The sequence below is a fragment of the Lepus europaeus genome, chromosome 13, assembly GCF_033115175.1.
Source record: "Lepus europaeus isolate LE1 chromosome 13, mLepTim1.pri, whole genome shotgun sequence".
Classification (NCBI taxonomy): Eukaryota; Metazoa; Chordata; class Mammalia; order Lagomorpha; family Leporidae; genus Lepus; species Lepus europaeus.
Genome location: NC_084839.1, coordinates 42,317,711 through 42,342,851, shown reverse-complemented (window position 1 = coordinate 42,342,851; position 25,141 = coordinate 42,317,711). Strand labels below are relative to the sequence as shown.

The following is a 25,141-nucleotide window of genomic DNA, read 5'->3' as shown; positions in this document are numbered from 1 at the left end:
TCACCTGTCAGCACCCCAAAGAGCACCTTTCTCATCCACCCTGTCCCACAGTGGCCTCCTTGTCCCCAGGAGACAAGGGTGGAGGTGGTTGGTCCGAATCCCGGCTCTGTCATTTAACTCTGTGTGATCCTGATCCACAGGCAGCTCCCCCTTCTGTTCAGACACAACCACTCCATAGCCAGTGGGCATCGTGTGAGATTGATGACAGTAGTGCTTAACCACCTTGCATAATAAGCCTGGCCAAGTAACACGCACTCGATAAACGTCTCCCCTCCCTCTTTATCATACGATGCCTTTATTCCAACTCACTGCTCGATGCTTATGATGCCATCTCTCCGCCAACAGAAGAGCCCCAGGCCTTGTTATATCTCAGTGCTGCGTAGGAAGGCCCTGGCACAGAGCAGAGTCTCCGGATCAAGGGAGTGGTGTCAAACCCCAGTCCCATTCTATCATAGGCAAAGATTAAACATGTGCCTCTCCCTATCGGAAGGCACTTTTATTAGTGAGCCAACCAAATTACAGGCAGCACGCCCATGGAATACATGAAGAGGGAGTCTCCAGCCTGCTTCCAAACTTCCTTGTCTACGCCAATCTCACAAAGGTGTCCACTTTAATAATGCGAACACATCCGTAAGGGAAAACTTCAGGAAATGAACCCTGCATGCATATAAGAGTACCTCCAAAAGCTCCTGGAGAAATGGATGGAATCAAAAGACAAGTTTACTTTGACACCAAAAGTGTTTGAAATTCATGCATACAAAAGGTCTTCAAAAGAATTCACAGAAAATGCATCCTATGAGAACATTGTGTGGCTTTCAAGAATTTTGGGCACCAGAACCAACTTATCTTTTAATCCCATTTTCCATGGACTTTTTGGAGTTATGCACAGGTAGCCAAAAAATCATCAAGGTCCTGGCAAATTCTCAGTGGACATAGTGGTGTTTTAAAATTTTTCCCCCCAGAGTGAAATCCTTTGTTCAAATGTTCTCTTACTTGGGATGCTAACAGGCGAAGCAGCTGGAAATAGGGCTGCTCTGCCCCATGGGGCAGAAGGAAGGGTGAGAAGTTATCTGCCACAGCACCTCCAGGCTCTGTGTGTCCATGCACCCACACGAGTGCACACACACATGTGCACACACACACAAGTGTCCACACAAAGGCCAACATGTACCCTGTAGCCACGGCCATGCCCCCACAAAACAGCTCAGAAGAAATAGCTTAATCAGTTAGGAGAATGGGAAATAAACTCGTAGTGAATAAGCACCCACTAGAGGACCATATAGCATCAAACAGATTCAAATCCAGGTTTTTTGGACGCTCTTGACAAGTGGAGTATTTACAAGGTGTTCCCAGTATAGTTGTGCTATAGAGAGAAATTTAAACCGAGGCAGGTGGCGCCACTGCAGCAGGGCAAACAGCTTCAGCTACTATCTGCAAGCACCAGATACAACACTCCCTTCCTAGAGGCCCTCAGATACTGCGGAAGCTGAGCTACCAGCAGGTTGAAGGAGATTTAATGACAAAGGCAGGCTATGCTATGTTTCCAGGTGGAATACCTTGCCATGAAGTATACTGATTTTATAAATACATATGTATGAATGGACTACTACTTTTCAAAGAAACTAGAAGTAGACACATCAAAACGTTAGGAGTGGTTGTTGGAAACAGTCTTTTTTGTCCTTTTCTGAATTTGCGAATTTTCTGCAGGCAACAAATATCCTTTGTGATAAAAAAAAAAATTCAATATCGTTTGAAACGGCAGGGTCACTAGGTGGAGGCCAGCACGCTTCACACTGTGGTGACACAAGCACGCACCTGTGAGGTCAGCACACGTTCTCACCCTGCTCACGTTCTCACCCTGCTCGCTGCTGGACCTCTCTGCAGGCAACACGGTGCCTTGTGACACTTTGTGGCGCAGCACGTGGTAAGTGCTCAACAAACCATGGCTGAGTGGGCAAGTGCAAGGCCTTCACCTTTGTATCCAGCCTACTCTGGATACAAGTCCTGTGCCAAGCCCCTTTCTCAACTCTCCTCTAGGGTGGTCAGAGAGCAGGAACAGGCTGACAGCCTCCTGTTCTTGCCAGCTCAAGGGGCATTCATTTTATTTTAAATCCCAACCTCATTGAGTCCAAACGCAGCGTTGTCACCATTCAACCCTCTTCCATGTTTGTGATGGTAAATGTGGACTTCAGAGAGGGGGGCTGGAGATGGAGACGTTTGAAATCGAGAACCTGCACAGGAGGGAGAAGCTGGAGGCAGAGGCGGAGGGCACACAGTAAAGGCTGCTGGGAAACGCTGATCTCAGTCCAGGTTCTGCTACAAACAAGTGGCAAGGGGCCGGCGCTGTGGCACAGTGAGTAAAGCCGCTGCCTGCAGTGCCGGCGTCCCATATGGGTGCCAGTTCTAGTCCCGGCTGCTCCTCCTCTGGTCCAGCTCTCTGCTATGGCCTGGGAAGGCAGTGGAAGATGGTCCAAGCCCTTGGGCCCCTGCACCTGCATGGGAGACCTCCAGGAGGCTCCTGGCTTCAATTGGGCCCAGCTCCAGCTGTTGCAACCATTTGGGGAGTGAACCAAAAGGAAGACTTTTCTCTCTGTCACTCCCTCTCACTGTCTGTAACTCTACCTCTCAAATAAATAAAATCTTATTTTAAAAAAAACCAACAAGTGACAAGGCTCACAGGCACTCGGTTGTCTCATCTGTAAAAGGGAGCCAACAACAATGAGATACCGCCTCAAACCCATCAGCAAGGCTTCCACTAAAACAGCAGAAAGCAATAAGCCTTCATGAGCTAGTGGAGGAACTGGAAATTTTGTGCACTGTGAGTGGGAACGTAAAATGGCCCGGCCACGATGGAAAATACTACGTCGGTTCCTTAGAAAACTAAAAACAGAATTACTATATGATCCAAGAATCCCATTCCTGGTAATGCAGCCAAAAGAATTGAAAGCAGGGCCTCAAAGAGGCATTTGCAGACCCATGTTCATTCCTAGTAGCTAAGACGTGGAAGGAATTCAAGCAGCCACCACAGGTGAATGTAGAAGCAAAACGTGCTGTCCACATAGAATGGAACGGTCTTCAACCCTCAGGAGCAACGCACATGCTGCAGCGTCACCCCTTGAGGACATTATACTACATGGGGTGAGTCAGTCGCTACAAGACAAATATTACGTGACTGCAAATAGACAAGCGACTTAGCCAAAATCACAAGGGCTCGGAGGTAGAACACAGGTGTTGCCAGGGGCCGGGGGTGGGAGGGCAGAACGGGGAATTGCTATGTGATAGACTTTCACTTGGTGCAAGATGAAAAGCGTCATGGCAATGGATGGTTGAGTGACACCACTGACCTGGACACTGAAAAAAATTGCAAAGATGGCAGACTTTACACGCATTTCACCACAATGAAAAGCTTTTAAAAGAACAAGAGAGTTGGTGACTGCATGGACTTCATGTCGTTAGAAGAGGTGAGGTGACTGCTGAAGGTCAAGGCGTTCTTAAAAGCGACTCTGCTATAGGCAAGGGTTCCTTTCACGCAGAGAAGTCACGTGAGACAGCCATGTCTAGATTATGAGCCGATGTGCGTGCACACACGGCCCTGTCTGTCCCAGGACACACGAGCACTTGTGAACCCCACAGATGAGTCCCGCCATGCTTCAAGACCTGGGGGAAGGCCTCTGGCTGCACGAGGCCTGGCTCTCGGGCCTGGCAATCGGTGATCTTCCTGCGGACGGAGCTCCCAGCCTGTCTTCTCATGGAATGCTCTAGTACAGGGGCTCAGCCTGCCCCACACCCCAAGGGAGTTTATTCCCCCAAGGCCTTTGACCAAAGACCCTCCCATGAATCTCCCCCTGCCCCACAGCACCGTGCACACCACGGGGTCTGCTCGGATGTGCTGGTTGGCGGGTGGCGAGAAATGGCCTTCCATGCAGCCCGTGGCCACTGAGGCCGGAGGCGGGGCTGGCTGGGATGTAACTCCCGTTAACACTAAGCCCGTTACCTCCACTGTGGGCTCACCACACCGAACTCTGTTAAAAATTTCTGAGGCTATCTGTATTTGAAATCTTTCCTTGGCAAGCACACAAACTCTCCGGCGGCTGTCTGACCCACATGGCGACTCCCAGCAAGCCACACGGTACTGAACAGCTATGCTCGGGTGGCACTCCCAAGTCCCGCCTGAGCCCATCCAAGGCCTTCAGTCTGACCGTGGTCACACAGGAAAGAGGCCCGTGCCAGATTTGGTGGCTCTTGGTGCTGAAGTTTAATCTGCCAGGCACCTCTTTTAACAAATAATCTACCAGCGGCCAAAGTGTTTGACTTTGTTTTTTTGCCTTCGTGTTTGCTCTTCTTCTTCGGAACAAAACAAACATCAGAGTTCCTGCCATGGCCACTTTTCCCGGGCACTGTCACCCTTCCTCCTCCTCTCTCCCCTGCTCACACAGATGAGTCAAAGGCACTGGAAAGCCATCCCCAGTTGCTTTTTAAGGATTTTTCCATGCCGCATTTCCCCCAGGGCGGTGGGGGAGGTTGGCCGAGGGAGCCTCTGTAGGAGTTGGCCCTCGGCTTCCTTCTCGGCGGGGCCCTCCAGGACCTGGCTTCCCAGGCCTGGCAGGAAATGCCACGGGGTGGGGGTTGGGGATGCCTGTGCTGAGCTACAGTTTTAAGGAGGAAAAATCAGGGGTGAAATTATTCAAGCCAGGTTTTCTGGGGTCCAGTTGCAGGGGATGGTTTCATGATGCGGATCATACATACAAATGCACAGAATCTAAAAATGGCTGGGAATTTTCTTTCCCGTGACCACAAAAGCAAGTAGAAACCCATCTCTGGTGGCTCTCCCCTCCCTCGCCATCAGTGGATGAACAGGAAGCAGGGAGAGCCAATTCCTGGTTATTTCTCTACCTAAGCCCTGACCTTGACCAAGCCCATGACCTTTCAGCACCTCGAATGGTGTCTCAGGCCAGAGGAGAGGGCTCACCGCACCACCCATCCTTCCCTGCCCGTCAGCATCTGATCTTGCAGACGCAAGAATTTCTCTCCCTCTTTGCCAGCGGCCCCCACTTTTTCCTCTTCTTGCTTGCTGTGGTTCAGCCTTCATCGTTTCCTCTGAAGAAACAGCACACAGAAGCAATTGGAAATTCTAGCCTCGGGAAAATAAGGACAATGAGATTTGGAGATAATTTCTAGGCTTCATCAGCCATCTCTTTGCCCTTACCCTCTTCCAAATGCCACTCCTTTTTCAAGGTCCAGGTTAGCTTCGACCTCTGCCAGGAAGTTTTCCTGACTGCCTTCTGCAGAGTTTTAAATGGATGACTTATGTGGCTCCTTGGAAGGGCAGCCAGGCTGTAGAATGTCATTGTTTGTAGTCTGTCCCACTAGACGCTAACTCTGAGTTTACAGGGGCCATGTCTTTAGCTGTGTAGCCCTAGCATCCAGCACAGTGCCTAGCCTATAGTAGATAACTAATAAGTACATGTACCCATTGTAATAATTACAGGCCCCAGATTTTTCTCTTAAGCAAAAAAGAATTCTCTGTGTATAAGGAAATATGGATTTTTGTCCTTATGTTTATGAGAACAGATTAAGTGCTACTGAGAGTAACTTAAAGCAATATATTTGAAAGTCATCTGGGGGTAGGCACTGTAGCTCAGCAGGTTAAATGATTGCTTGGGGCACCCATATGCCATATTAGAGGGTCTGGGATTGAGTCCCACTTCTGTTTCCAACCCAGATTCCTGCCAATGTCACCCTGGAGGGAGCAGACGATAGCTCAAGAACTTGGGTCCTCATTACCCACATGGGAGACATGGATGGATTTCTGGGCTCCTGGCTTCAGCTTGGCCCAGTCCAGGCCTATGCAGGCCTTTGGGGAGTAAACTAGCAGATAGAAGATCGTTCTCTCTCTCTCACCATGTCTTTAAATTAAATAAAAATATTTTTAAAATAATTTGGCAGTTTTAGATGTTAAAATTTTCATTTCTCATCCATATAAAAAGAGAATTCTGGGGCTGGCATTGAGGTGCAGCAGCACCTCATGTAGGAGTGCCAGTTTGGGTCACGGCTGGTCCCACTTCTGATCCAGCCCCCTGCTGGTGTGCCTCATAGGGCAGCAGACAATGGTCCAAGTGCTTTGGCGCCTGCCACCCATGTGGGAGATCCGGATGAGTTCTGGGTTTAGGGCTTCAGCCTGACTCAGCTCTGGCTGTTGCAACCATTTGGTTGTGAACGAACTAGCAGGTGGAAATACTATCTGTCTCTCTGTCTCTATCACTCCTACCCCTTATTCTACCTTTCCAATAAACAAACAAAACTTTTAAAAAGTAAGTACATTCTTTATGGCTGTGTCAGCTTAGATGCGTACATTATCTTCACAAAATTAGAATTATGTCCATGGTTTTATAATTGTGAGGATTAAGGCCACCCCATCGTGGCTGGAACTGCAAATCCCTTACTGTCTCTTCCAAACCTTACATGTTGACAGTTAGTTTAACACAGTTTTCAGAGTTCCTTCTTAGTTTAGATAACGTGAGCATCCCAAAGAGTACACAGCATGCTGGGAACTCAAGTCAAACACAGGGGCTGACTTTCACTGAGGTTTATTAAGTTATTGCTTTAACCTGTTGGCCTAGGGAGCGCAGGTCAGCTATAGTCATTTCATTCGCTTTCTCCTCCTTTCAGATTGCACGGAGAATGATCAAAGAGCAAGAAAGGCTTGTTGAGAAAAGCCCAAACCACTCTTTGCCAGTAACCTGCTCATTTTGCGGGCTGCAGTGAGCAGATGACTAGGCCATCATGACTGATGCAATGGGTTTGCACAATGGTTGCCACTGGTCCCCACATTAGATATAATTCCCTCACTACACACACTTCTACCTCCTGCTGGGCAACCCACAGGTGGTGTGCAGCCTAAAGCTGGGTGCCCCAGAACAGGAAGTTATCCAAAAATGTTTCCAATAGCACTATGTATCCCTATGCATGGAAAAATAAGGCTTACCTGGAAATAATTAAACTTGTCTTAACATTCTTGCCACTCTGTGTGTCATAATTAAATGAGCATGAAAGCAATCTTAATAGGATTGCAGTCAGGTCTTTGCATTCCTAACCACGCAGTCAAAATGAGCTCAGGGTGGCTCGGAGGAACCGCGTTTTCAGGAAAGTGAAACTCAAGCAAGGCTGAACGATGGCGACCAAACCTCCTGGCTGCCATTTTTACCCCAATGCTGCCCAAATCCTCCCTCTCCTTCCAAGCTCGACTTCAGCTCCTTTCTTCTCCTAGCCCCTAAAAAGCACCCTCCTCTGGGTCCTCAGGTCTGAATACCCCCACTCTGATTAAAACTAATCAGCACTGTCTACTCTCTGCTAGCTTGTGGAAGTTGGTATAATCTCCCAATGCCTCACTCAGTAAACCCTTCCACTTGACAATCATCTTTCTTTTTGCTAATAACGTCACACCTTGCACCCATCTCTTTAAAACCATGACTACTGGTTATCCTAGGAAAGGTCACATTTTTTTGAAAAGCTAAGTTGGGGATTTATAGGATAATTCCTCATAAGGTTCTTTTTATTAGTAAGTCAATGTCCTTCAGGGAGATTAAAATATTTGTTTCAGAAAGCTTAGATGAAAACATATCTGTTGCGTAAAGCAAGGTGTTCCACCAAACAGTGGTGCCACAGACGAGGTGGTACAAGGCCACTCCTGATACTGCCTGGGAGAAAGTATTAATAAATTGGTGAGCTGCCAAGGAAGTACCTTCTCTCCCCACCCTCACCCTCCAGGAACCCAGACCCCAAGAACCTTCTTAGCTCTGTCATAAAAGAAACCCACGGTGCTACTCGTCAGTGTTTCGTGCACCCAAAGCTGCTGTACAAGGAGGAAGCTGAGCCTTGGGGGGATCATACAGAGGCCATTCATTCTCCCCCTTCACCCATTCACCAAGCCGAGCTCGAACTGTGACCGCCCCACGTGCACACTGCAGGGGCTCCACAGGGCCCTCGAAACCACACTGGATGCCCCTCGGGTGCCAGCCCTCTTGACAGCACGCACACAGAAAGAATGCCAGAGTGTCTCCCTGCCTTGGAAGCTGCCCAACAGTGAGAACGGAAGTGGGGGGTGGGGATCCCTCACCAAGGGGATGCTGTTCTGGGCCAGACACAACAGAGCAACAGTGTGGCATCAGGTGAGCAAGGCCCCACTAGGTTGGGAACCCCAGGAACCAGGTGAGATGCCAGGCCTGGCTCTGTCCATATGGAGAGTCTGTAAGCAAAAGGCTTTTTGACTTCTCTTAAACCCAATTTTTGCTACTGGTGAGAAAAGAAAAGCACAAGGGTGGTTACAAACAACCTTATGGGAGCCGGCACATGGTGCTATAGGTGATGCCTCCCACTGAGTGCCGGCTCCTACATGGGTGCCAGTTTGTGTCCCTGCCGCTCCTCTTCTGATCCAGCTCTCTGCTTGTGGCCTGGGGAAGCAGTGGAAGACGGCCCAAGTGCTTGGGCCCCTGCACCCATGTGGGAGACCTGGAAGAAGCTCTTGGCTTCGGATTGGCCCAGCTCTGGCCATTGTAACCATTTGGGGAGTGAACCAGCACATGGAAGACCTCTCTGTAACTCTACCTCTCGAATAAATAAATAAATCTTAAAAAAGCCTTTGATTCTGATAGTGAGCACCCATGAGGTCGGAGGCCCTGGACCAAGACACCTGGAATAATGGAGTATAGTGAGAAGTCGGACACAACACCTCTCTCCTTCATTTAGGACTGTGCTGTCGTGGAGAGCAGAGGCAAGCTAACCTCATCGCCAGCCTGGAACACTGTGCTGGACTCTGCCTATGTACACAGACACACACACGCTGCTCCTCATAAATACTAGGTCTTACACAACACGCACCCAAAATGAGGATGGTTAATAAGCCCTGCGCTTGTTCAGAAAAGGGACAGGCCTCGTTACACAAGAGCCTCAGAGGAAAGTTTCACAGACAATAAAATCGAAGTGTCCTTGAGGTTACGTAGAATGATTTCAAGAGTTCGCAGAAGATACTGCTGATTCCCCTGTGCGAACAGAGGGCTGGAAAAAAATCGCTCCGTGTGGGCCGGCGCCGCGGCTCACTAGGCTAATCCTCCGCCTTGCGGCGCCGGCACACCGGGTTCTAGTCCCGGTTGGGGCGCCGGATTCTGTCCCGGTTGCCCCTCTTCCAGGCCAGCTCTCTGCTGTGGCTAGGGAGTGCAGTGGAGGATGGCTCAAGTGCTTGGGTCCTGCACCCCATGGGAGACCAGGAGAAGCACCTGGCTCCTGCCATCGGAACAGCGCGGTGCGCCGGCCGCAGCGCGCTACCGCGGCGGCCATTGGAGGGTGAACCAACGGCAAAAGGAAGACCTTTCTCTCTGTCTCTCTCTCTCACTGTCCACTCTGCCTGTCAAAAAAAAAAAAAAAAAAAAAAAAAAAAAAAAATCGCTCCGTGTGGAGTAGGTGTTGTGTTTGTGGTGGTGGGGTCTTGAGATAAAATGTGTTGGGAAATAGTAGATTAAACAAAGATTATCTTTTTTTTTTTTTTTCCACTGCAGGTCTCTTCAGGGAGGCCAGTAAACAGATGTGTGTTGAAATTCTGTGAGAGGTCAAGACAGCAGTGTCTCAAACCACGGGCCACAGAATGCCCGGTGCTCCCAGCTGCTCCAGGGATTAGGGTTCTGAGAAATACCCTCTGAGCAGCAGTGCACCAGAGAGCCGCAAACTCTCCGAGGGCTTGCTCACCACACAGCGCCGGCACCCGATACAGCACCAGGCACACAAAGAAGCCAGTATAAACACTTGCTGAACGACCAAATGGGTAGCCGTGGGAATCTAAGCGGAATTCAGCCCCGATGGAGGCAGGAGTTTGCCAGAGGGCAAGCACTCGCCTTCCAGGATGCCCCTGCTCTGCCCGGGGCTCCGGACGGGGATGGGCAGGAGGCACAGGTGACGTCGTTTCTGCTTCCTCAAGAAGCCAAATGCTACAAATCCAGATGCAGCCTAAGAGACCTTTTCTCCTTCCCCCCAAAAAGGCTAATAAAACAAGAGCTTCGTGAAGAATGTTGGTTGGCATTTCCTTTCCGTCCTACGAATAAGCAACAAATGAGTTGTGAGACTCAGAGGTCGGGGGCACAGCCTCCCCAGATGATCTTCGCTTCTTTACTGCCATCTTCTGGTCCCCAGGCAGTGACATGGCACATTGGAAAAAACAAAACATCAAAACCCCACCAAGCTCCTGTTTGTCTTGCACTGTGGAATTTTAAGCATTTGTTTACATCCCGTACCTTCTCTGACGTTAACCAAAGCTAGAAGCGATTAGGGTGGCCTTTCCTCTTTTTTCATGTGACCTAAAAGCAACTTAGCAGGTAAGTGATTTGAGAAGGGGCAGAAACTTAGGAGAAGCATAGGGATTAACCACACATCTGTTGGTTTTTCCAAAGGGCACACCCTGGGCTGAGCTACTTGGCTTTGTCCAGCTCTATTTGCAGAGTTCTACTGCTCTTCTCCTCCCTTCACAAGCACAACCTCCAATGGAAAAACCCCATGCCCTTCAAAGAAGAGGATGCTCCTCACATGCCCCCTGGTCTTTTCAAGCAGAAAATCCACTGCACTTCACCGAGTGTGGAGAGGCAATGGAGAGGCTCTGAAACCGAAACTTAAGACACTCAGGAGACCGTACTGCCCTTCCTACAGAGCTGCTCCGAGCTGGTGATCACCAGCTTCTATCTAGACGCACCTTGGTCTGAAAGCAGCAGTAGAGCTGGGTTAGGTACGGGTGCTTCCGCGCCAGAGCCAAGATCCTCTTCTCCGTCATGGTGCAGTCCACGTCGTCGTCCTGCAGGATGACGTCCTTCTTTAAGACCTTCACGGCGTACACTTCATCTTTGCCCTTGAGCTCGGCCAGCATGACCTGCGGCCAACCACAACAGCCCCATCAATCCCAGCACGAAAGGACCAAAAGAAGCAATGCGAATAATGCCGCATACATGCTTTCTAAAAAAAATGAATTCCTTCCATTTTAAATATTATAACTGATTAAAAACTGTTTAGGAAAACTGTCCACTCTAACATGTTTCCTTCTACTGTCTGGTACAGCTTCGCACATTTGTTAAGTGATTACCCACATGCTCATATACTTTTACATGATAGGATTTAACAGAACTAGTATTTTATAAGCATTTCTCTATCATGGCTGCTGACACTCAATAAGTAAATACCACACAACTTATTTAGTCATTTCCTTCATGTTACCCACTTACTACATATTCATAAATAAATTGTCTTAGGTATTTGTGTACAGAAAATTTTGAACTTTTGTGTTATATCCTTAAAATAGAAATTCCCAGAAGTAGATTGAACAGTTAAATATTCTGCACATTTCCTAACCAATTTTCCAAAAGGAGGAGAAATACAATGTACACTAGCAACGTGGCAGAAACGTGTTAGTTTCGTGCTGATCTATCAACATTGGGTGCCTTCACTTAAAAATGTTTTGCTCATTTCCAAGGTGTACAGTGCTATCTCGATGCGGTTATAACTTGCCGTGACACTTTTAAAGTGTTTGCTTTCTAGTTGTATTTCTTTCTGGGTGGAATATTTGTCTCCTTTGTCTAAAGACCAGCAGTTTTATAACATTCTTACAAGGCTGTCCAAATGCACTGTACAAACATATTAACCCTTCACTTTCTGCAAAGGTTCTTCTAAGTCTGTTTTACAATTTTCCGCTTTTGTTTTCCACGGAGTAGAATCACTGGTTCTGACGCAGGGACATTTGTCATTGCTTCCATAGCTTCACAGCTACAATGGGATTCTTTCTCCAGTGAGCCAATTAACATTTCCATTTTCTTAAAGTTTTCCTAGGCGTTGATACATTCATACTCAATAACCTACAAATGCAGGAGCCTTTTTTCTCTTTTTAAATAACTAACTACTAAGTACAGCATCCCAAGGTAAGTTGTCAGAGCTAAAAAAGAGCAGCTCAAGAACATACTAAGGGGAGTCTTGATGTCAGCCAGAAGACGTCTCACCACCCACACCTAACAGAGACTTGAAAACTGGCTTGACCGCTGGCTGTGACTTTCCCTAAGACACTGCAAAGCGCTCTGAAGTCATCCCGGCTGCCCTCCTGTCTACACGGCATGGAAACCTGGAAACTCTGAGTCTGCTCGTGTCCCTTGAATCTTGCTCAAAATAAACCGAGTTCTGCTCGCATCCCAACGTCACGCCATGCCCGAGAATGGGGGTCTGTTTCTTATTTAGCCAGTCTCCAAAGAATGTGTGTGGTTGCTTCAGCTCTTGCCATTTCCAGAAACTCCGTTGATCCCAGGCTGAGATAGGGGCAGGTGAGGTGGCTGGGAATGAGGCCCTGAGCCTTGGGGGCTTCTCAGAGCCCTTCCCCCAGAGGGGTGGAGTGGGCTGGAAGCTCAACCAGTTGACTGCCCTGCAGGTTGGCTTCTGTCTAGAATCCAGAACTTTTGCAAAGGCATGGGGCTCCCAGGAGCTGCCTGGTCCCCAGAGCAGGGCTTCTCTGCTCCAAAGGTCCCAGAAAAGCAATCCCTGTGGCTTCCCAGGCACAGCTTGGAGAAGAGCCAGCAGCAAACACGGACTCTTGGCTGCAATGCTAACCAGCTTCTTGGCCTCTGCGCCCCCTCCACCTTCTTTCTGAAAGGAACTGGGATTATTTTTCCAGTCTGCCCAGCCATCATCCACTGGCTGATCAGCATGAAAGCTTCCCTGACCCAGAGGAAGGCAAACCTCACACCACCAGGCTTGTCTCAGTGGGAAGCAGGGCACGGAAAAATGGCCCTGGGGCATGGGACCCTGACCCCAAACATAAGCTGCCTGTTCTCCTTCTGCCCCATGTAGAGGACAAACAACATTTTGTAGGTGCCAGAAAAACCAGTTCAATAACATCAAGTTTCCAAAGGAAAATTTGCTGAGATTTGCTTTGAGCCTTAAGCTTGTTGAGGGCAGAGATTCTGGAGTTCATTGGCAAAGTCTTCATAATGAACTAACCAAAGAACCCCAGACAGAACTCTGGAGGAGGAAAGAATCATGCTGATATCATCACCGATCATGGGCACTTCAAGCCCGTAAGCGCTTTCTCACCGCTGCACTCGGTTCCCGAACCCATCTGCCAAAAGCGAATCCCAAAGAGGTTAAATGACTACCTAGGGATCCATCAGCAATTTTAACAGCACAAGCAGGGCTCCCATCTGTGTGGCCTCGGCCCATTGCCCCTCACCAAGAAAGGCGAATGTAGCCAGACCAGGATGAAATGTCCCTCACTGAATCTCAGATCAAACAGATGAGACCATGCCAAGGGCGTGAGAAAGTCAAAAAGATCTACCCCTGTGTGCCACAGACCTTGCCAAAGCTGCCTTTGCCCAAAACCTTGATGAAGTTGAACTCATCCAGCCCCAAGCGCTTGGCCTGGCCTTGCCGCACTTCACCGTTCTCGGGGCTCCCCAGCTGGCCGTCGGTGGATGATGCTGCCCGGTGTTCCTCCCCTCGGTTGTCAAATGACAAGGCCTTCCGGATGTTGTTTTCAAGTTCTTTTAATTCTAGGGCCAAGGGAAACAGGATATTGAGTTAGTGCACACCCACGAGCCATTGTCATTAGGACTCAGTACCCAGCATTTGCCCCAGGAGCTCTGCACCCACTTTCTGGGTCTTCTTAGCAACAGACCCAAGGAGGCATCCTTTATGCGTTGCTTCCTTTGTTCGACACGCTTGCATCGGCACTGGGTGTACAGCAGGGCCACGTTTGGCAAAGGAGGACACACACAGGCCCTGCCCTTACACACACCTTCTGCTTACACTGGACCTGGCCATCTTGGTGCAAGCTCCCTTTGCCTGGTAGCTATTTCATCACTCGAGGTGTCGCACAAGAATCCGGCCCTTCTCTGGAAATCTGCATAGTCACAAAGGCAACAGGTCCCTTTCAAATGTCTTTTGAAGATTAGAACAACAACTGAGCAGCGACTGACACCACAGTAATCACTGGTGATAGTTATTGCAACAGCCAGGCCTTCTGTAGATCTCTACTCGGCCTCGTTGCTGGGGTTATCCTAAACACCATCCCACAGAAGACTATCTGACAAAGTGAGCAATGGGTTCATCATTAACGAAAGAATTGCTTCCTGGAGTAACACACTGCAAATTTATCTCTGATGGCGCAGGAATTCCTTGGGGCAGTTTCACAATTTTGAGACAGTTTTGTGCCTCTCCAGAATGTGAGTGACTTGGGAGTGATAATGCTGGACAATCCTTTGACCGCGTCTGTTTGAAGAAGCTTCCTTGTTGGCTATTCATTCACCAAGACAGGCACCCTTCTGTGTAGAAATGGGCACCAGGAGCGCAATCCCACGTTAAAGATACTCATGAGTGGCTGGGATTACAGAAGGAGAACACAGACTATTAATCCCTGGGAACAGAATCAAGCATGCAGGACCACGTGCCCCTTGACAGAACGATTTCAGCCGCTTCTGAGAAGGGCTGGGGCCCATGGGAGCTCACTCAAGAAATCTGGCGATCTTTCTAGGCCTGGCATCTGGGTCCTCAGAGATGTGCTGGGGCAGTGGGGGGACAGAGAGGTGGGGACAGCTTCTGAGTCTACGGATACACCCCATGCTGACTCAGCAGCTGACATCACTCTTAACTAAGTAAAACTTCAGTCTCACCATAGAGCTCAAAGTCTCGGTCAGGAAATAGGTTTTAGCAGGCAGAACTTAGGTGTCTGGGAACGTCAAAGATGGAAGAAAATGACTAGGTGTTCTTCCAGTGGAAGAGAGACAAACTCTGTCTTAATTCTTTTTGTAACAATGCTTTATTGTTGGCTCTTCATCCTTGCCAAGAGGGATTTCCTTGGCAGGAGTGCTCACACCACTCTGGGAGACACTGGTGCCGCACTGACTGGGGGGGGAGGGGGGGAGGGCGGCGGGGACGGCACAGTATCCTGCCCAGGCCACATAGCACAGTGGGCCAGAGCCAGGCCTAAAACCCTGGTCACCTCTTGATCACCTGGGGTCTCTTTATTTGTCTCCTGGAGGTCTCAGCATTTCAGCATTGAAATGGGAAATTTGAACGTGCCTAGTCAGGACCGAGATGACATCTACAAGTTTGGAGGTTCCAGGTGCACCATCAGGTACTTTCGAATGGGTAAAGTCTTCTATGGAATGAAGCACAGCTTGTGTAAAGACACACAGAAGGGAAGCAGAGCAGCATAAGGAATTGAGACCAATTGTTGAGTGGCCTCAGGGTTGGCACAGGGCCCCTGAGGCTGTGCTACTTAGTCCCACATAAGAAGGGCTGGGCCACAAGCAATGACCTCCAGGGAGGGTTCTAAGAATAGATCCTAGGAGTGGGACTCTCAGCTGTGGGGGGCATCACAGGTCCCCTCTTACCACTGATTTAGCTCTTGACCTTGGGACAAACCCTTTCAGTTCTTGGACCTTCAACCTCCCACCCTGTAACCTGGGGACAGTAAATGGAGCAGCAACAGAGAGTCAGTGTGAGCATAAAACTGGGATCCCGAATACAGAAGGGCTACAGAAAATCCAGAGGCTACTGCTATGCCGTGACAGGCACCCCTGAGCCACAGAAGAGAGCCCCAGGGAGGTTTGTCCCGGTCACCAGAGGGGAGCTCTGGCATCTGTGTATCATTCCTCTAGCCTCAGCATTCCAAGATACCTGCAGAATCATGGTGACGATGACCAAAAGTATGCCTGTAGAACTTATAGTCTTGGGCATATCTAGAAGGAGACGTTGTTGAGCCATGGAGGAGAGTCGGGCCTAACGCTGCTGGCTCCTTTCTCAGGTTCTCCTCTTGCTTCACCTTGCTATGCTCACCTACCCAAGGTCCAGAGTAGGAGACATCCTCTGCCGCCTATCCCTCAAGTCAACCTGGTCGGGTTTTGAGAATGATGAGTGGAATCAAGGGAGAGGGTGATGAACTCAAGTGAGCAGGTTGAGGGCCAGACGCCGGCATGGCGTAAGAAGAGAAGGGGCTGTCTATGCCCCTCTCTATACCTGCAGCCAGGGCAAGAGGTAAGGCAACACAAGAGCCACAACGGCATCACACACATGCTCTCTCTGAGCCTTGCCTGGAAGGAATTCCAAGCAGGCACTGCCAGGGAGAGCCCAGCCTTCAGGAAAGCCTTGTAGAGGGCAAGAACCACTACTACAGCAACAGGGATAAGGGGGTGGGAAGGCCTCCGGGTGCCGCTGGCTGCTTCAGCCCCCGAGGTCATTCCTAGGCAGAGAGGCCTCATGTACTGTGGCCAGAGGTAAGGAAGCAAATCTTTGGGTCTCACCCTGGTCACAAGGGGAGGTGGGTGCTGACTTGGACCGATCTTCCTCGGACGGTGAGCTTCCAGACGCGGGCTGTGGGGACTCGGCACCAGCGATGAGCTAGAGAGGAAGAGAGGGAGAGGGGACGGTTGTGAGTGCCCCTGGAGTCACAAGCATCAAGACAGTATCCCAAGAGCTACACGAGTCCTCGTGCACAGTAACATTAGCTGAACTGATCATCTGAAAACACAGGCTCAGGGTTTCGTTCACCGATTCAAGGGAAGAAAACCAGGAGACTTCGGTTTGTTCGATTATCATTCCATCCAAATTCAAGTGACCTTTGCAAGTACAGCTCAGCCCCAGCTCTTGCACAAAGCTGCCTTCTGCTTATCCAAACAGTGCACCTTATCTCATCCCAATATGACGCTCTTGAGCATTTATTCATTATCTTATTCAGTTGATAATATCTGTGTGTGTATATTGTGTGGGGCTCTCTACTTAAGTGGACTATATGTGTGCTGAAGATAAGACTTCTATCTAGTACTTTTGTTGCACAAAGTGATTTGCACAAAGTAATATGCAGAAATAGATGCTCAATAAGTTGGTATCTGTTGGCAAATTTTAATGGAACACACCCAGTAAAGTCTGTTCAAGGGGTCACAGGAGGGGAGCCAAAGCAGCAGCAAATCTGGTGCTCTTGTAAGAGACCTTTCAGCTTCTGCCCCAGTGCCCTTGTCTTCTATCCTCTCCTATTAACTCGAGCTACTACTTGGAAATTTTACCAGCTTTTGTGCCTGAGGCAGCACAGTAATACAAATACCAAGCCTAGAGTCCCTTAGCCTTTTACCCTACTCCTGCCTGAGTATCTCTTTGTGGGCTTCTATTGCTGGATGCCTCCCACGCAAGATGGGCAGATGAAGCTCAATTACTAGTTCTCACTGCTAGGTTCAGAGTCCCTGCAACACGGCAAAGAGGGCAGAGATGGAGTTCTCTGTTCAGTGTTTCATGACCATGAATGTTTCTGTCTTAATTTATTTGTAGCAGGCAAAAAAAAAAAAAAAAAACACCTCCTGCCAAGGCTCTCTGGAGCTCACACAGGTGTCCAGTCATCCTCTGAGTATTTGCTCAGCTTGCCTCTCCAGTGGGGCCCTCGTGTTCCTGGGTACTGACACTCTGCAAGTTCAACGCCTTGGGTCAACAACTTAAGCCTGATCCCCATCAGTGGGACTGAACTGAGACGAGCCACCCAAATCTCCAAATTTCAGAGTTACCCAAACCAGGGAGGACAGAGGTGTATCTGCAACCCTCACGAAGCAGATTTATTTATGGGACCAGAGACAAGAAGGGGATGAACACAATCCAACCCTTCCCAATCCAGGGGAGAAGACTCTTCCGGGAGGTTCCAGGAAAAAGACATGGGCAGGGTCTAAGACACACAGGCCTCTTCGGGGCCAAGTGTAAGAGTCGAGGCTGTAGAGGCCCCATGAGTCTGGCTTGCTTTCCAATACAGAGCACCGGAACATCTGATGCTGCTCAACAAAGACCACTCCCACTCAACCCTCACCAGGATTCCCTGCCCAGTTAACATGGTTCTGACTTTTTCAAAACCTAACTCATTAAAGTCCTCTTAAGTCTTGGAGCAAGGCTAAACAAGAGCCCTCAAACGAAAGGCTGCGAGTGCCTCCAGTTCTATCTCACATGTGTCAGCCCTGGTAAACCAAAGTCACATGTTAGCCAATGGACCTCTGGCTACCAACACTCAGAATGTCCTCTGGGTAGAGACAGGGCTGGGTCCCCACAGAAAGCCCCGGATGCTTCATGCTGTGGGGACGTCAACCGTCCCCCTGGGCAGCTCAGTGCTGGTACCATCACAAATCTTCTTGGCTCCCTCCCTAGAAAAGAATGTGATTCCGGCTCTTCATGCATTTGTTCTCATTACAAAGATGCTGCGGTGAGGTTTAGACACTGACATTGCTTTCATGCCAGCTCTGGAGCAGATAAGCCCATTTCCTTGTCTAACGTTAAGATTTTTCTAGAAGGAATTCCCAAGTCCTCTTCTGGAGCTTAAGTTTCTCTGAGAAACACCACACTGGAGGTTTGCTTGTCACCCCCACCTTTGGAGACGAAGGAGCCTTCAATGTTACCTGTTCGGCCTCTTTTTTTTTTTTTTTTTTTTTTTTCCGTTAGTCACATTCTGTTAGTGAAATGGTGCCATCTTATCTAAGGTACCATCTTAAGCCCCGGGCACCATCTTAGCCTCTGGCCCTGCTGCCATCTTGTACAATAAGCTTCAATACTAAACCCAGCCGGGCTTACTAGAAGTCAGGTGACCAAATGGCCCAACCACAAGCGTCAGCTCCACCCCCACCCTAACGGGATTCGCTGCTCCCACGTCCTTCCCTCTGCACAGCTGTATAAGAGCTGTTCTCCCAGCACAGGCTGCTGTTCTCTCGGGCACGGGGAGGCGGCCTGTTGGGTTTCCCCAACCCGACAATCAACCTCCTCCCTTACTCCAGTTTTTGCTGTGTTTTGTGGTGGCCTTTCACTGTTTTCAGTAAAATGCCTCAAACCCAGGCATGGTATAACCTCACTGCAGAGCTCCAGGACGCCACCCAAAGGCAGTCACCTTTTTCCTCCTCTGGCCACTGTTGGTGATTTTGTCCGGAGTGACGCCCAGGTCGGCCAGCACTTTGGCGATTCCTCTGGCGTCCACTCCACAGTTGGGAGCCACGTTGGTCTCACATCGACGGTGAACATTCATTTTGCAGACTGTAAAGAGACATGGAGACAAATATCCAAATGTTCACGGCCTAGGAAATTCAACACACACCCCCCACTCTATTTTTTTCTGGTTGTAAAAATAGTATATGCTTGTCTGCTATAATGTGGAAAACACAGAGAAAAAAAATAGAAAAATAAAAATCATCCATCATCCTTCACACAGAACTAAAACCACCCTCAAACCACCTTCCAGAGATTATCATTGTTTCTAGTTACTTCCTTTGACATATATTAACTAAGTCAAAATAAATATCAGATTTAAATTTTCTCTTGGTGGATGGTGTTCTGGCACAGTGGGTTAAGCTATCTCCTGTCGTGTCAGAATGCCATATAGGATTGCCAGTGGGAGTCTCAGCTGTTCCCTGCTAATGCACCTGGGAAAGCAGCAGACGATGGCCCAAACATTTGGGCCTCTGCCACTCATGTAGGAGACCCAGATGGAGTTCTGGGTCCCTGGCTTTAGTCTGGCACTTCTCTGGCTATTACAGACATTTGGAGAGTAAAGCTCTGTCTCTTCTCTCTATCATTCTGCCTCTCAAATAAAATCAACCCCCCCTTTTTAAAAATATTTTTTAAAGGTTTTATTTATTTATTTGAGAGGTACAGTTACAGACAGTGAGAGGAAGAGACAGAGATAAAGATCTTCTTTCCGTTGGTCCACTTCCCAAATGGCCACAATGGCTGGAGCTGCGCCGATCCAAAGCCAGGAGCCAGGAGCTTCTTCTGGGTCTCCCACAAAGGTGCAGGCACCCAAGGACTTGGGCCATCTTCCATGCTTTCCCAGGCCATAGCAGAGAGCTGGATTGGAAGAGGAGCAGCTGGGACTAGAATCGGCACCCAGAGGATTAACCCATTGCACCACAGCACCAGCCCCAAAATCAACCTTTTTTTAAAGAAAGAAATCTATTTTTAAAAAACTACATTTCCTCTAGGGGAGCACAACTTTGGCTCTAGAAGAACTTAATTCTGTTCTTTGAAAAAAGGCTGATTTGGATTCTAGAGCCAAAGGGGTCCATGCTCACAGTCCATTCCATTGCTCTACTGCAATGCTGGGACGTTACTGAGCGAGGAATGCCCACGGTAGGATTTCTAAGGCTCCTTTCAGACTTCCAGTTGGATTTTAAAGGAAGCCCTGCTTTGTCCATATTTTTCAGCTGTCCTTGGTATAAGACATGAAAGGGACAAACACCAACTGCTCCCATTTCTGGTCTAGCAGATGAGGATCGTAGACGTCATCATTCAAACAAGGAAAGAAAAGGCCGAACAAACTGAAAAACCAGCAACTCTTTTGAGCTCCGTCAGTGAAGTGAGGTCACAAGGCCAGCTGGACAGGCGGACAGGCAGGTAGACAAACACAGAGCACCACAACTTACTGGAGCACAAATTCCCCAGAGCAGCCTCGGCAGGAACAGCAAAGGGGCAGGAAAACCTGAATGGGGGGAGGCTCAGTGTAGACAACTCAGAATTGGAAACTCCAGGGGGACCAAGTCATGGGGGTGTCCAGACAGCACGCGGTTTAGCTTCAGGAGCTTGACTGCCTTCTCACTTTTACTACAGGGAAAACTTCCTCAGGCTTCCAGCAGGGGGAGGACGTGGGCCAGAAGCATTTTGGAAACAGACCAAAACATTCTGCTCTTAATAGAACCTGCCCTTCAGAGAAACTGTTTTACAAAAGCATAAACTAGCGGGGTTTCATCAGATCCCAACCAAACCGGGGCAGGGAAACACTCAACTCCTGATCCCTGGAGCCACCCGGTCCCACCCAGGACCAAGGAAAGACCGAGAAGCACTTGTGAAATCCACAGTCCAAAGGCACAAGTTCCGCAGCAGACAGGGTCCACTCACCAGCAAACAGAATGCCTCTCCTCCCCCGTATCTGACTACCATGAGTAATGACCTACTTACCACAGTTCCTATCACCCAGTACATCGTGTCCCGTTATCAAGAAACATTTGCAAGGTGTACTAAACAAACAACACCCCACCACACACACACACACACACACACAATTTGAACAGACAGAACAAGCATCGGAACTAGACTCAGATGGTGCAACGATGTTGGAAACTTTCGACAGCTATGATTGATATGCTCAAGGTGCTAATGGATAAAGTTCAGAGCATGTAAAACCAAGGGCCAATGTAAGAAAGATGGAAAGTCTAATGATGAATCAAGGGGAAAATGCTAGAGGAAAAAAACACCGTGAAAGAAATGAAGAATGTCTTCGATGGGCTGAACTGCAGAGCAGACATGGTGGCAGAAGGATCTCCAAGCTCAAGGATATCTTGAAACAACTCTGAACACGCAAAGACAAAGAGAACAAAGCCAACGAACGCAATACCCCAGGACTGTGGATGGCCACAAATGGTGTAAGGTGTATAACAGGAATACCAGAAGAAAAAGAAACATGGGAACACAGGACATACTTGAAACAGTGGTTGAGATTTCCCCAACATCCAACCATGCTCTGAGAAGCTCAAAGAGCACTAGCCAGGATAAATCCCCCTAACAAACCACATGAGCACATCCTTTTCAAACCAACGGAAACTCAAAGACAGAGGGGGAAAAATCCTGAAAGAACCCAGAGGAAAAAACATCATACCTACAGAGAAGCAAAGATAAGAATTATGCCTGATGTTCCCTCAGAAGCCATGCAAACAAGAAGAGAATGAACTGAACTATTTAAAGTGTTCAGAGAAAAAAACCTCACTAGTGTGGGATTCCATACCTTGCAAAATTATCCTCCAAATGTGAAGGAAGAATAAAAACTTCAGACAACAAAACTGGGAGATTTGTGGGCAGCAGATAGACCTGCCTAGCAACAAACAATAGAAGATCAGATAGATGATATAGGTCAGACACTTTGGATCTACATGTAGAAAGGAAGACCACTGGAGAAGGAATAAGTGAAGATAATATAAAGGCTTCTTTTTCTTACTTGATCTAATAATAAATCGTATGCACAAAATACTACCAACAATCTACTGCATTATGTATGATTATGTGTGTACATAAACATATCCAGCATTTTATATATAATATATATGTATAATTATGTACTACTTTATCGTTCTCCAAGAGAACACAAACCTTAATGTATACTCACTTATCAGAGCATCAAAATACATGAAATAAAAAATACACGAACTTTAAGAAGAAATGAGTATTACTGTTACAGACCTTACCATCCCTGCACCAGAACTGAACAGATCCAGCAGGCAGAAACAGCTGAAGCCAACAGAGCATCAGTCAACTAGATGAAGATGACGTCATTCACAACAGCAGAATACACATTCTTATCAAAGTTACAGACACAGTCACCAAGGCAGACCACACCTGAAAACTATAGACATCGGCTGGCGCCTCGGCTCAACAGGCTAATCCTCCGCCTTGCGGCGCCAGCACACCAGGTTCTAGTCCCAGTCGGGGCACCGGTTCAGTCCCGGTTGCCCCTCTTCCAGGCCAGCTCTCTGCTGTGGCCAGGGAGTGCAGTGGAGGATGGCCCAAGTGCTTGGGCCCTGCACCTCATGGGAGACCAGGATAAGCACCTGGCTCCTGCCTTCGGATCAGCGTGGTGCGCCGGCCGCGGCAGCCATTGGAGGGTGAACCAACGGCAAAGGAAGACCTTTCTCTCTGTCTCTCTCTCACTGTCCACTCTGCCTGTCAAAAAAAAAAAAAAAAACAACAACAGACATCAAACAATGTCTGCTTTCAAACCACAATGGACTTAATCAGAGATCAATAATAGAAAGATAACTGGGGTGGTGGGTGGCGCTGTGGCATAGCGGGTAAAGACTCAGCCTGCAGCACCTGCATCCCATATGGGCGCCAGTTTGTGTCCGGGCTGCTCCACTTCCAATCCAGCTCTCTACTGTAGCCTGGGAAAGCAGTAGAAAATGGCCCAAGTCCTTGGGCCCCTGTACCATGTGGGAGACCTGGGGGAAGCTCCAGGCTCCTAGCTTTGAATTGGCCCAACTCCGGCCATTGCAGCCATTTGGGGAGTGAACCAGCAGATGGAAGATCTTTCTCTCTCTCTCTCTCTCTCTCTCTCTGCCTCTGCCTCTGCCTCTGCCTCTCTGTAACTCTTCATTTCAAATAAATAATTAAATCTTTTAAAAAAGAGTCAAAAATTTAAAAAAAAAAAAGATAACTGGAAAAACCAAACTACTTAGTGATTAAATGCCACACTGCTAAATAATACATGGATCAAAGAAGAAATACCAAGAGAAATTTTTTTTTTATTTGACAGGTAGAGTTATAGACAGTGAGAGGGAGAGACAGAGAGAAAGGTCCTCCCTCCACTGGTTCATTCCCCAAATGGCTGCCACAGCTGGTGATGTGCCGATCCGAAGCCAGGAGCCAGGTGCTTCTCCTGGTCTCCCATGCAGGTGCAGGGCCCAAGCACTTGGGCCATCCTCCACTGCCTTCCCGGGCCACAGCAGAGAGCTAGACTGGAAGAGGAGCAACCAGGACTAGAACCCGGCACCCAGATGGGATGCCGGTGCCGCAGGTGGAGGATTAACCAAGTGAGCCACAGTGCTGGTCCCTACCAAGAGAAATTTTAAAGTATTTTCAATTGATTGAAACTAAAATTTCAAAAAAATTAGCACAATTAGTGAGACATAGCCAAAGCAGTGCTTCAGGGAAATATAGCATTGAATGCATATGGCAGAAAGAAAATAATCTAAAACTCAATCATCTAAGCTTGCATTTTAGGAAACGAGAAAAAAAAGAGAAGAGCAAATTAAATTCAATGAGGGAAAAGTGATAAGAACCTGGTTCCTTGAAAATATCAATAAAATCAGTAAGCCTCTAGCAGAAAACAGTGGGGTGGGAGGACACAAATTGTTAAGTATCAAAAGTGAAAGGGTTTTTACTACAGATACCATGAATATTAGAACAATAAGAAGACTATTAACAATTTATGTCCACACATTTTATAGCATACATGAAATGGACAGATTCCTTGAAAAACACAATCAGTCAAAATTCACACAACAGGAAATGGATAATACAAATAAGCCTGTCCCTAGTAAAAAAACAATTCATTCATTATTAATAAATCCCCCAAACAGAAAACACCAAACCCAAATGATGAATTCTAACAAACACTTAAGGAAGAAATTATACCAATCTGCTATCATCTCTCCCAGAAGTTAGAAACAGAGAATACTCATATATCCTAATGTATTTTATAAGTTGACCATTACCTAATACCAAAACAATCCAAGGACATTACAAGAAAAAAAAACCTCTCGTGAACACAGAGGCAACATCCTCAACAATACACCAGCACACAGAATCCAACAATATATACACAGAGTTAGATATCACTGCCAAATGAAATTTATCCCAGGCACATAAGGCTGGGTCAACATTTGAAAACCAATTGATGTAATCAATCATATCAATATACTAAAAAAGAAAAATCGAATGATCCTATCAACAGAAACAGAAAACACATTTGACAAAGTCCAACGCCCATCGACAATAAAATACCTCAACAACTGGGCAGGAAAGGAACATTCTCAACTTATTCAAAAATATTTTTTAAGAAAAACCCTAGAAGGGCTTAGCCGTGTGGTACAGCAGATTAAGCCTCTGCCTGCGATGCAGGCATCCTATATGGGTGCCAGTTTGCTTCACTTTCAATCCAGCTCCCTGCTGATGGCCTGGGAAAGCAGCAGAGGATGGCCCAAGTAGGGACCCAGGAAGCTCCTGGCTCCTGGCTTTGGTCTGGCCCAGCTCTGGCTGTTGCAGCCATTTGAGGAAAGAACCAGAAGGTGAAAGCAAGAAGATCAATTTCTATCTTTCTTCTTTCTTCTCTCTCTCTCTCTTTCTCTCTCCCTCCCTCTCTCTCCTCTCTCCCCTTTCCCCCTCCTCTTCTTTCTCTCCTCACCCGCATTCTGGGCTCTGTAACTCTTTCAAGTAAATACAACATAAATCTTTTAAAACAAATCTTACAGCTGACCACATATTTAATGCCATGGAACTAGATTAGAAAAAGTCAAGGATGTCTGTTCCCAGCACTCCTTTTCAACACTATGCCAGCTGTCCTGATACAGTAAGACAA

The 25,141-nt window shown here is 48.0% G+C and overlaps 1 protein-coding gene across 1 annotated transcript in view; it reads right to left on the bottom strand.

Annotated features, from left to right (window-relative positions):
• The window catches only part of PRKCE (protein kinase C epsilon), a 503,276-nt gene that overhangs the window by 155,485 nt on the left and 322,650 nt on the right, over positions 1-25,141 (bottom strand). Inside the window, exons 7-10 of the mRNA XM_062209377.1 lie at positions 18,914-19,056; positions 16,311-16,407; positions 13,363-13,559; positions 10,733-10,906 (exon numbers count right to left, since the gene is read on the bottom strand). Coding sequence (XP_062065361.1) covers positions 10,733-10,906; positions 13,363-13,559; positions 16,311-16,407; positions 18,914-19,056 — 611 coding nt within the window. The remainder of the gene's footprint in view (positions 1-10,732; positions 10,907-13,362; positions 13,560-16,310; positions 16,408-18,913; positions 19,057-25,141) is intronic.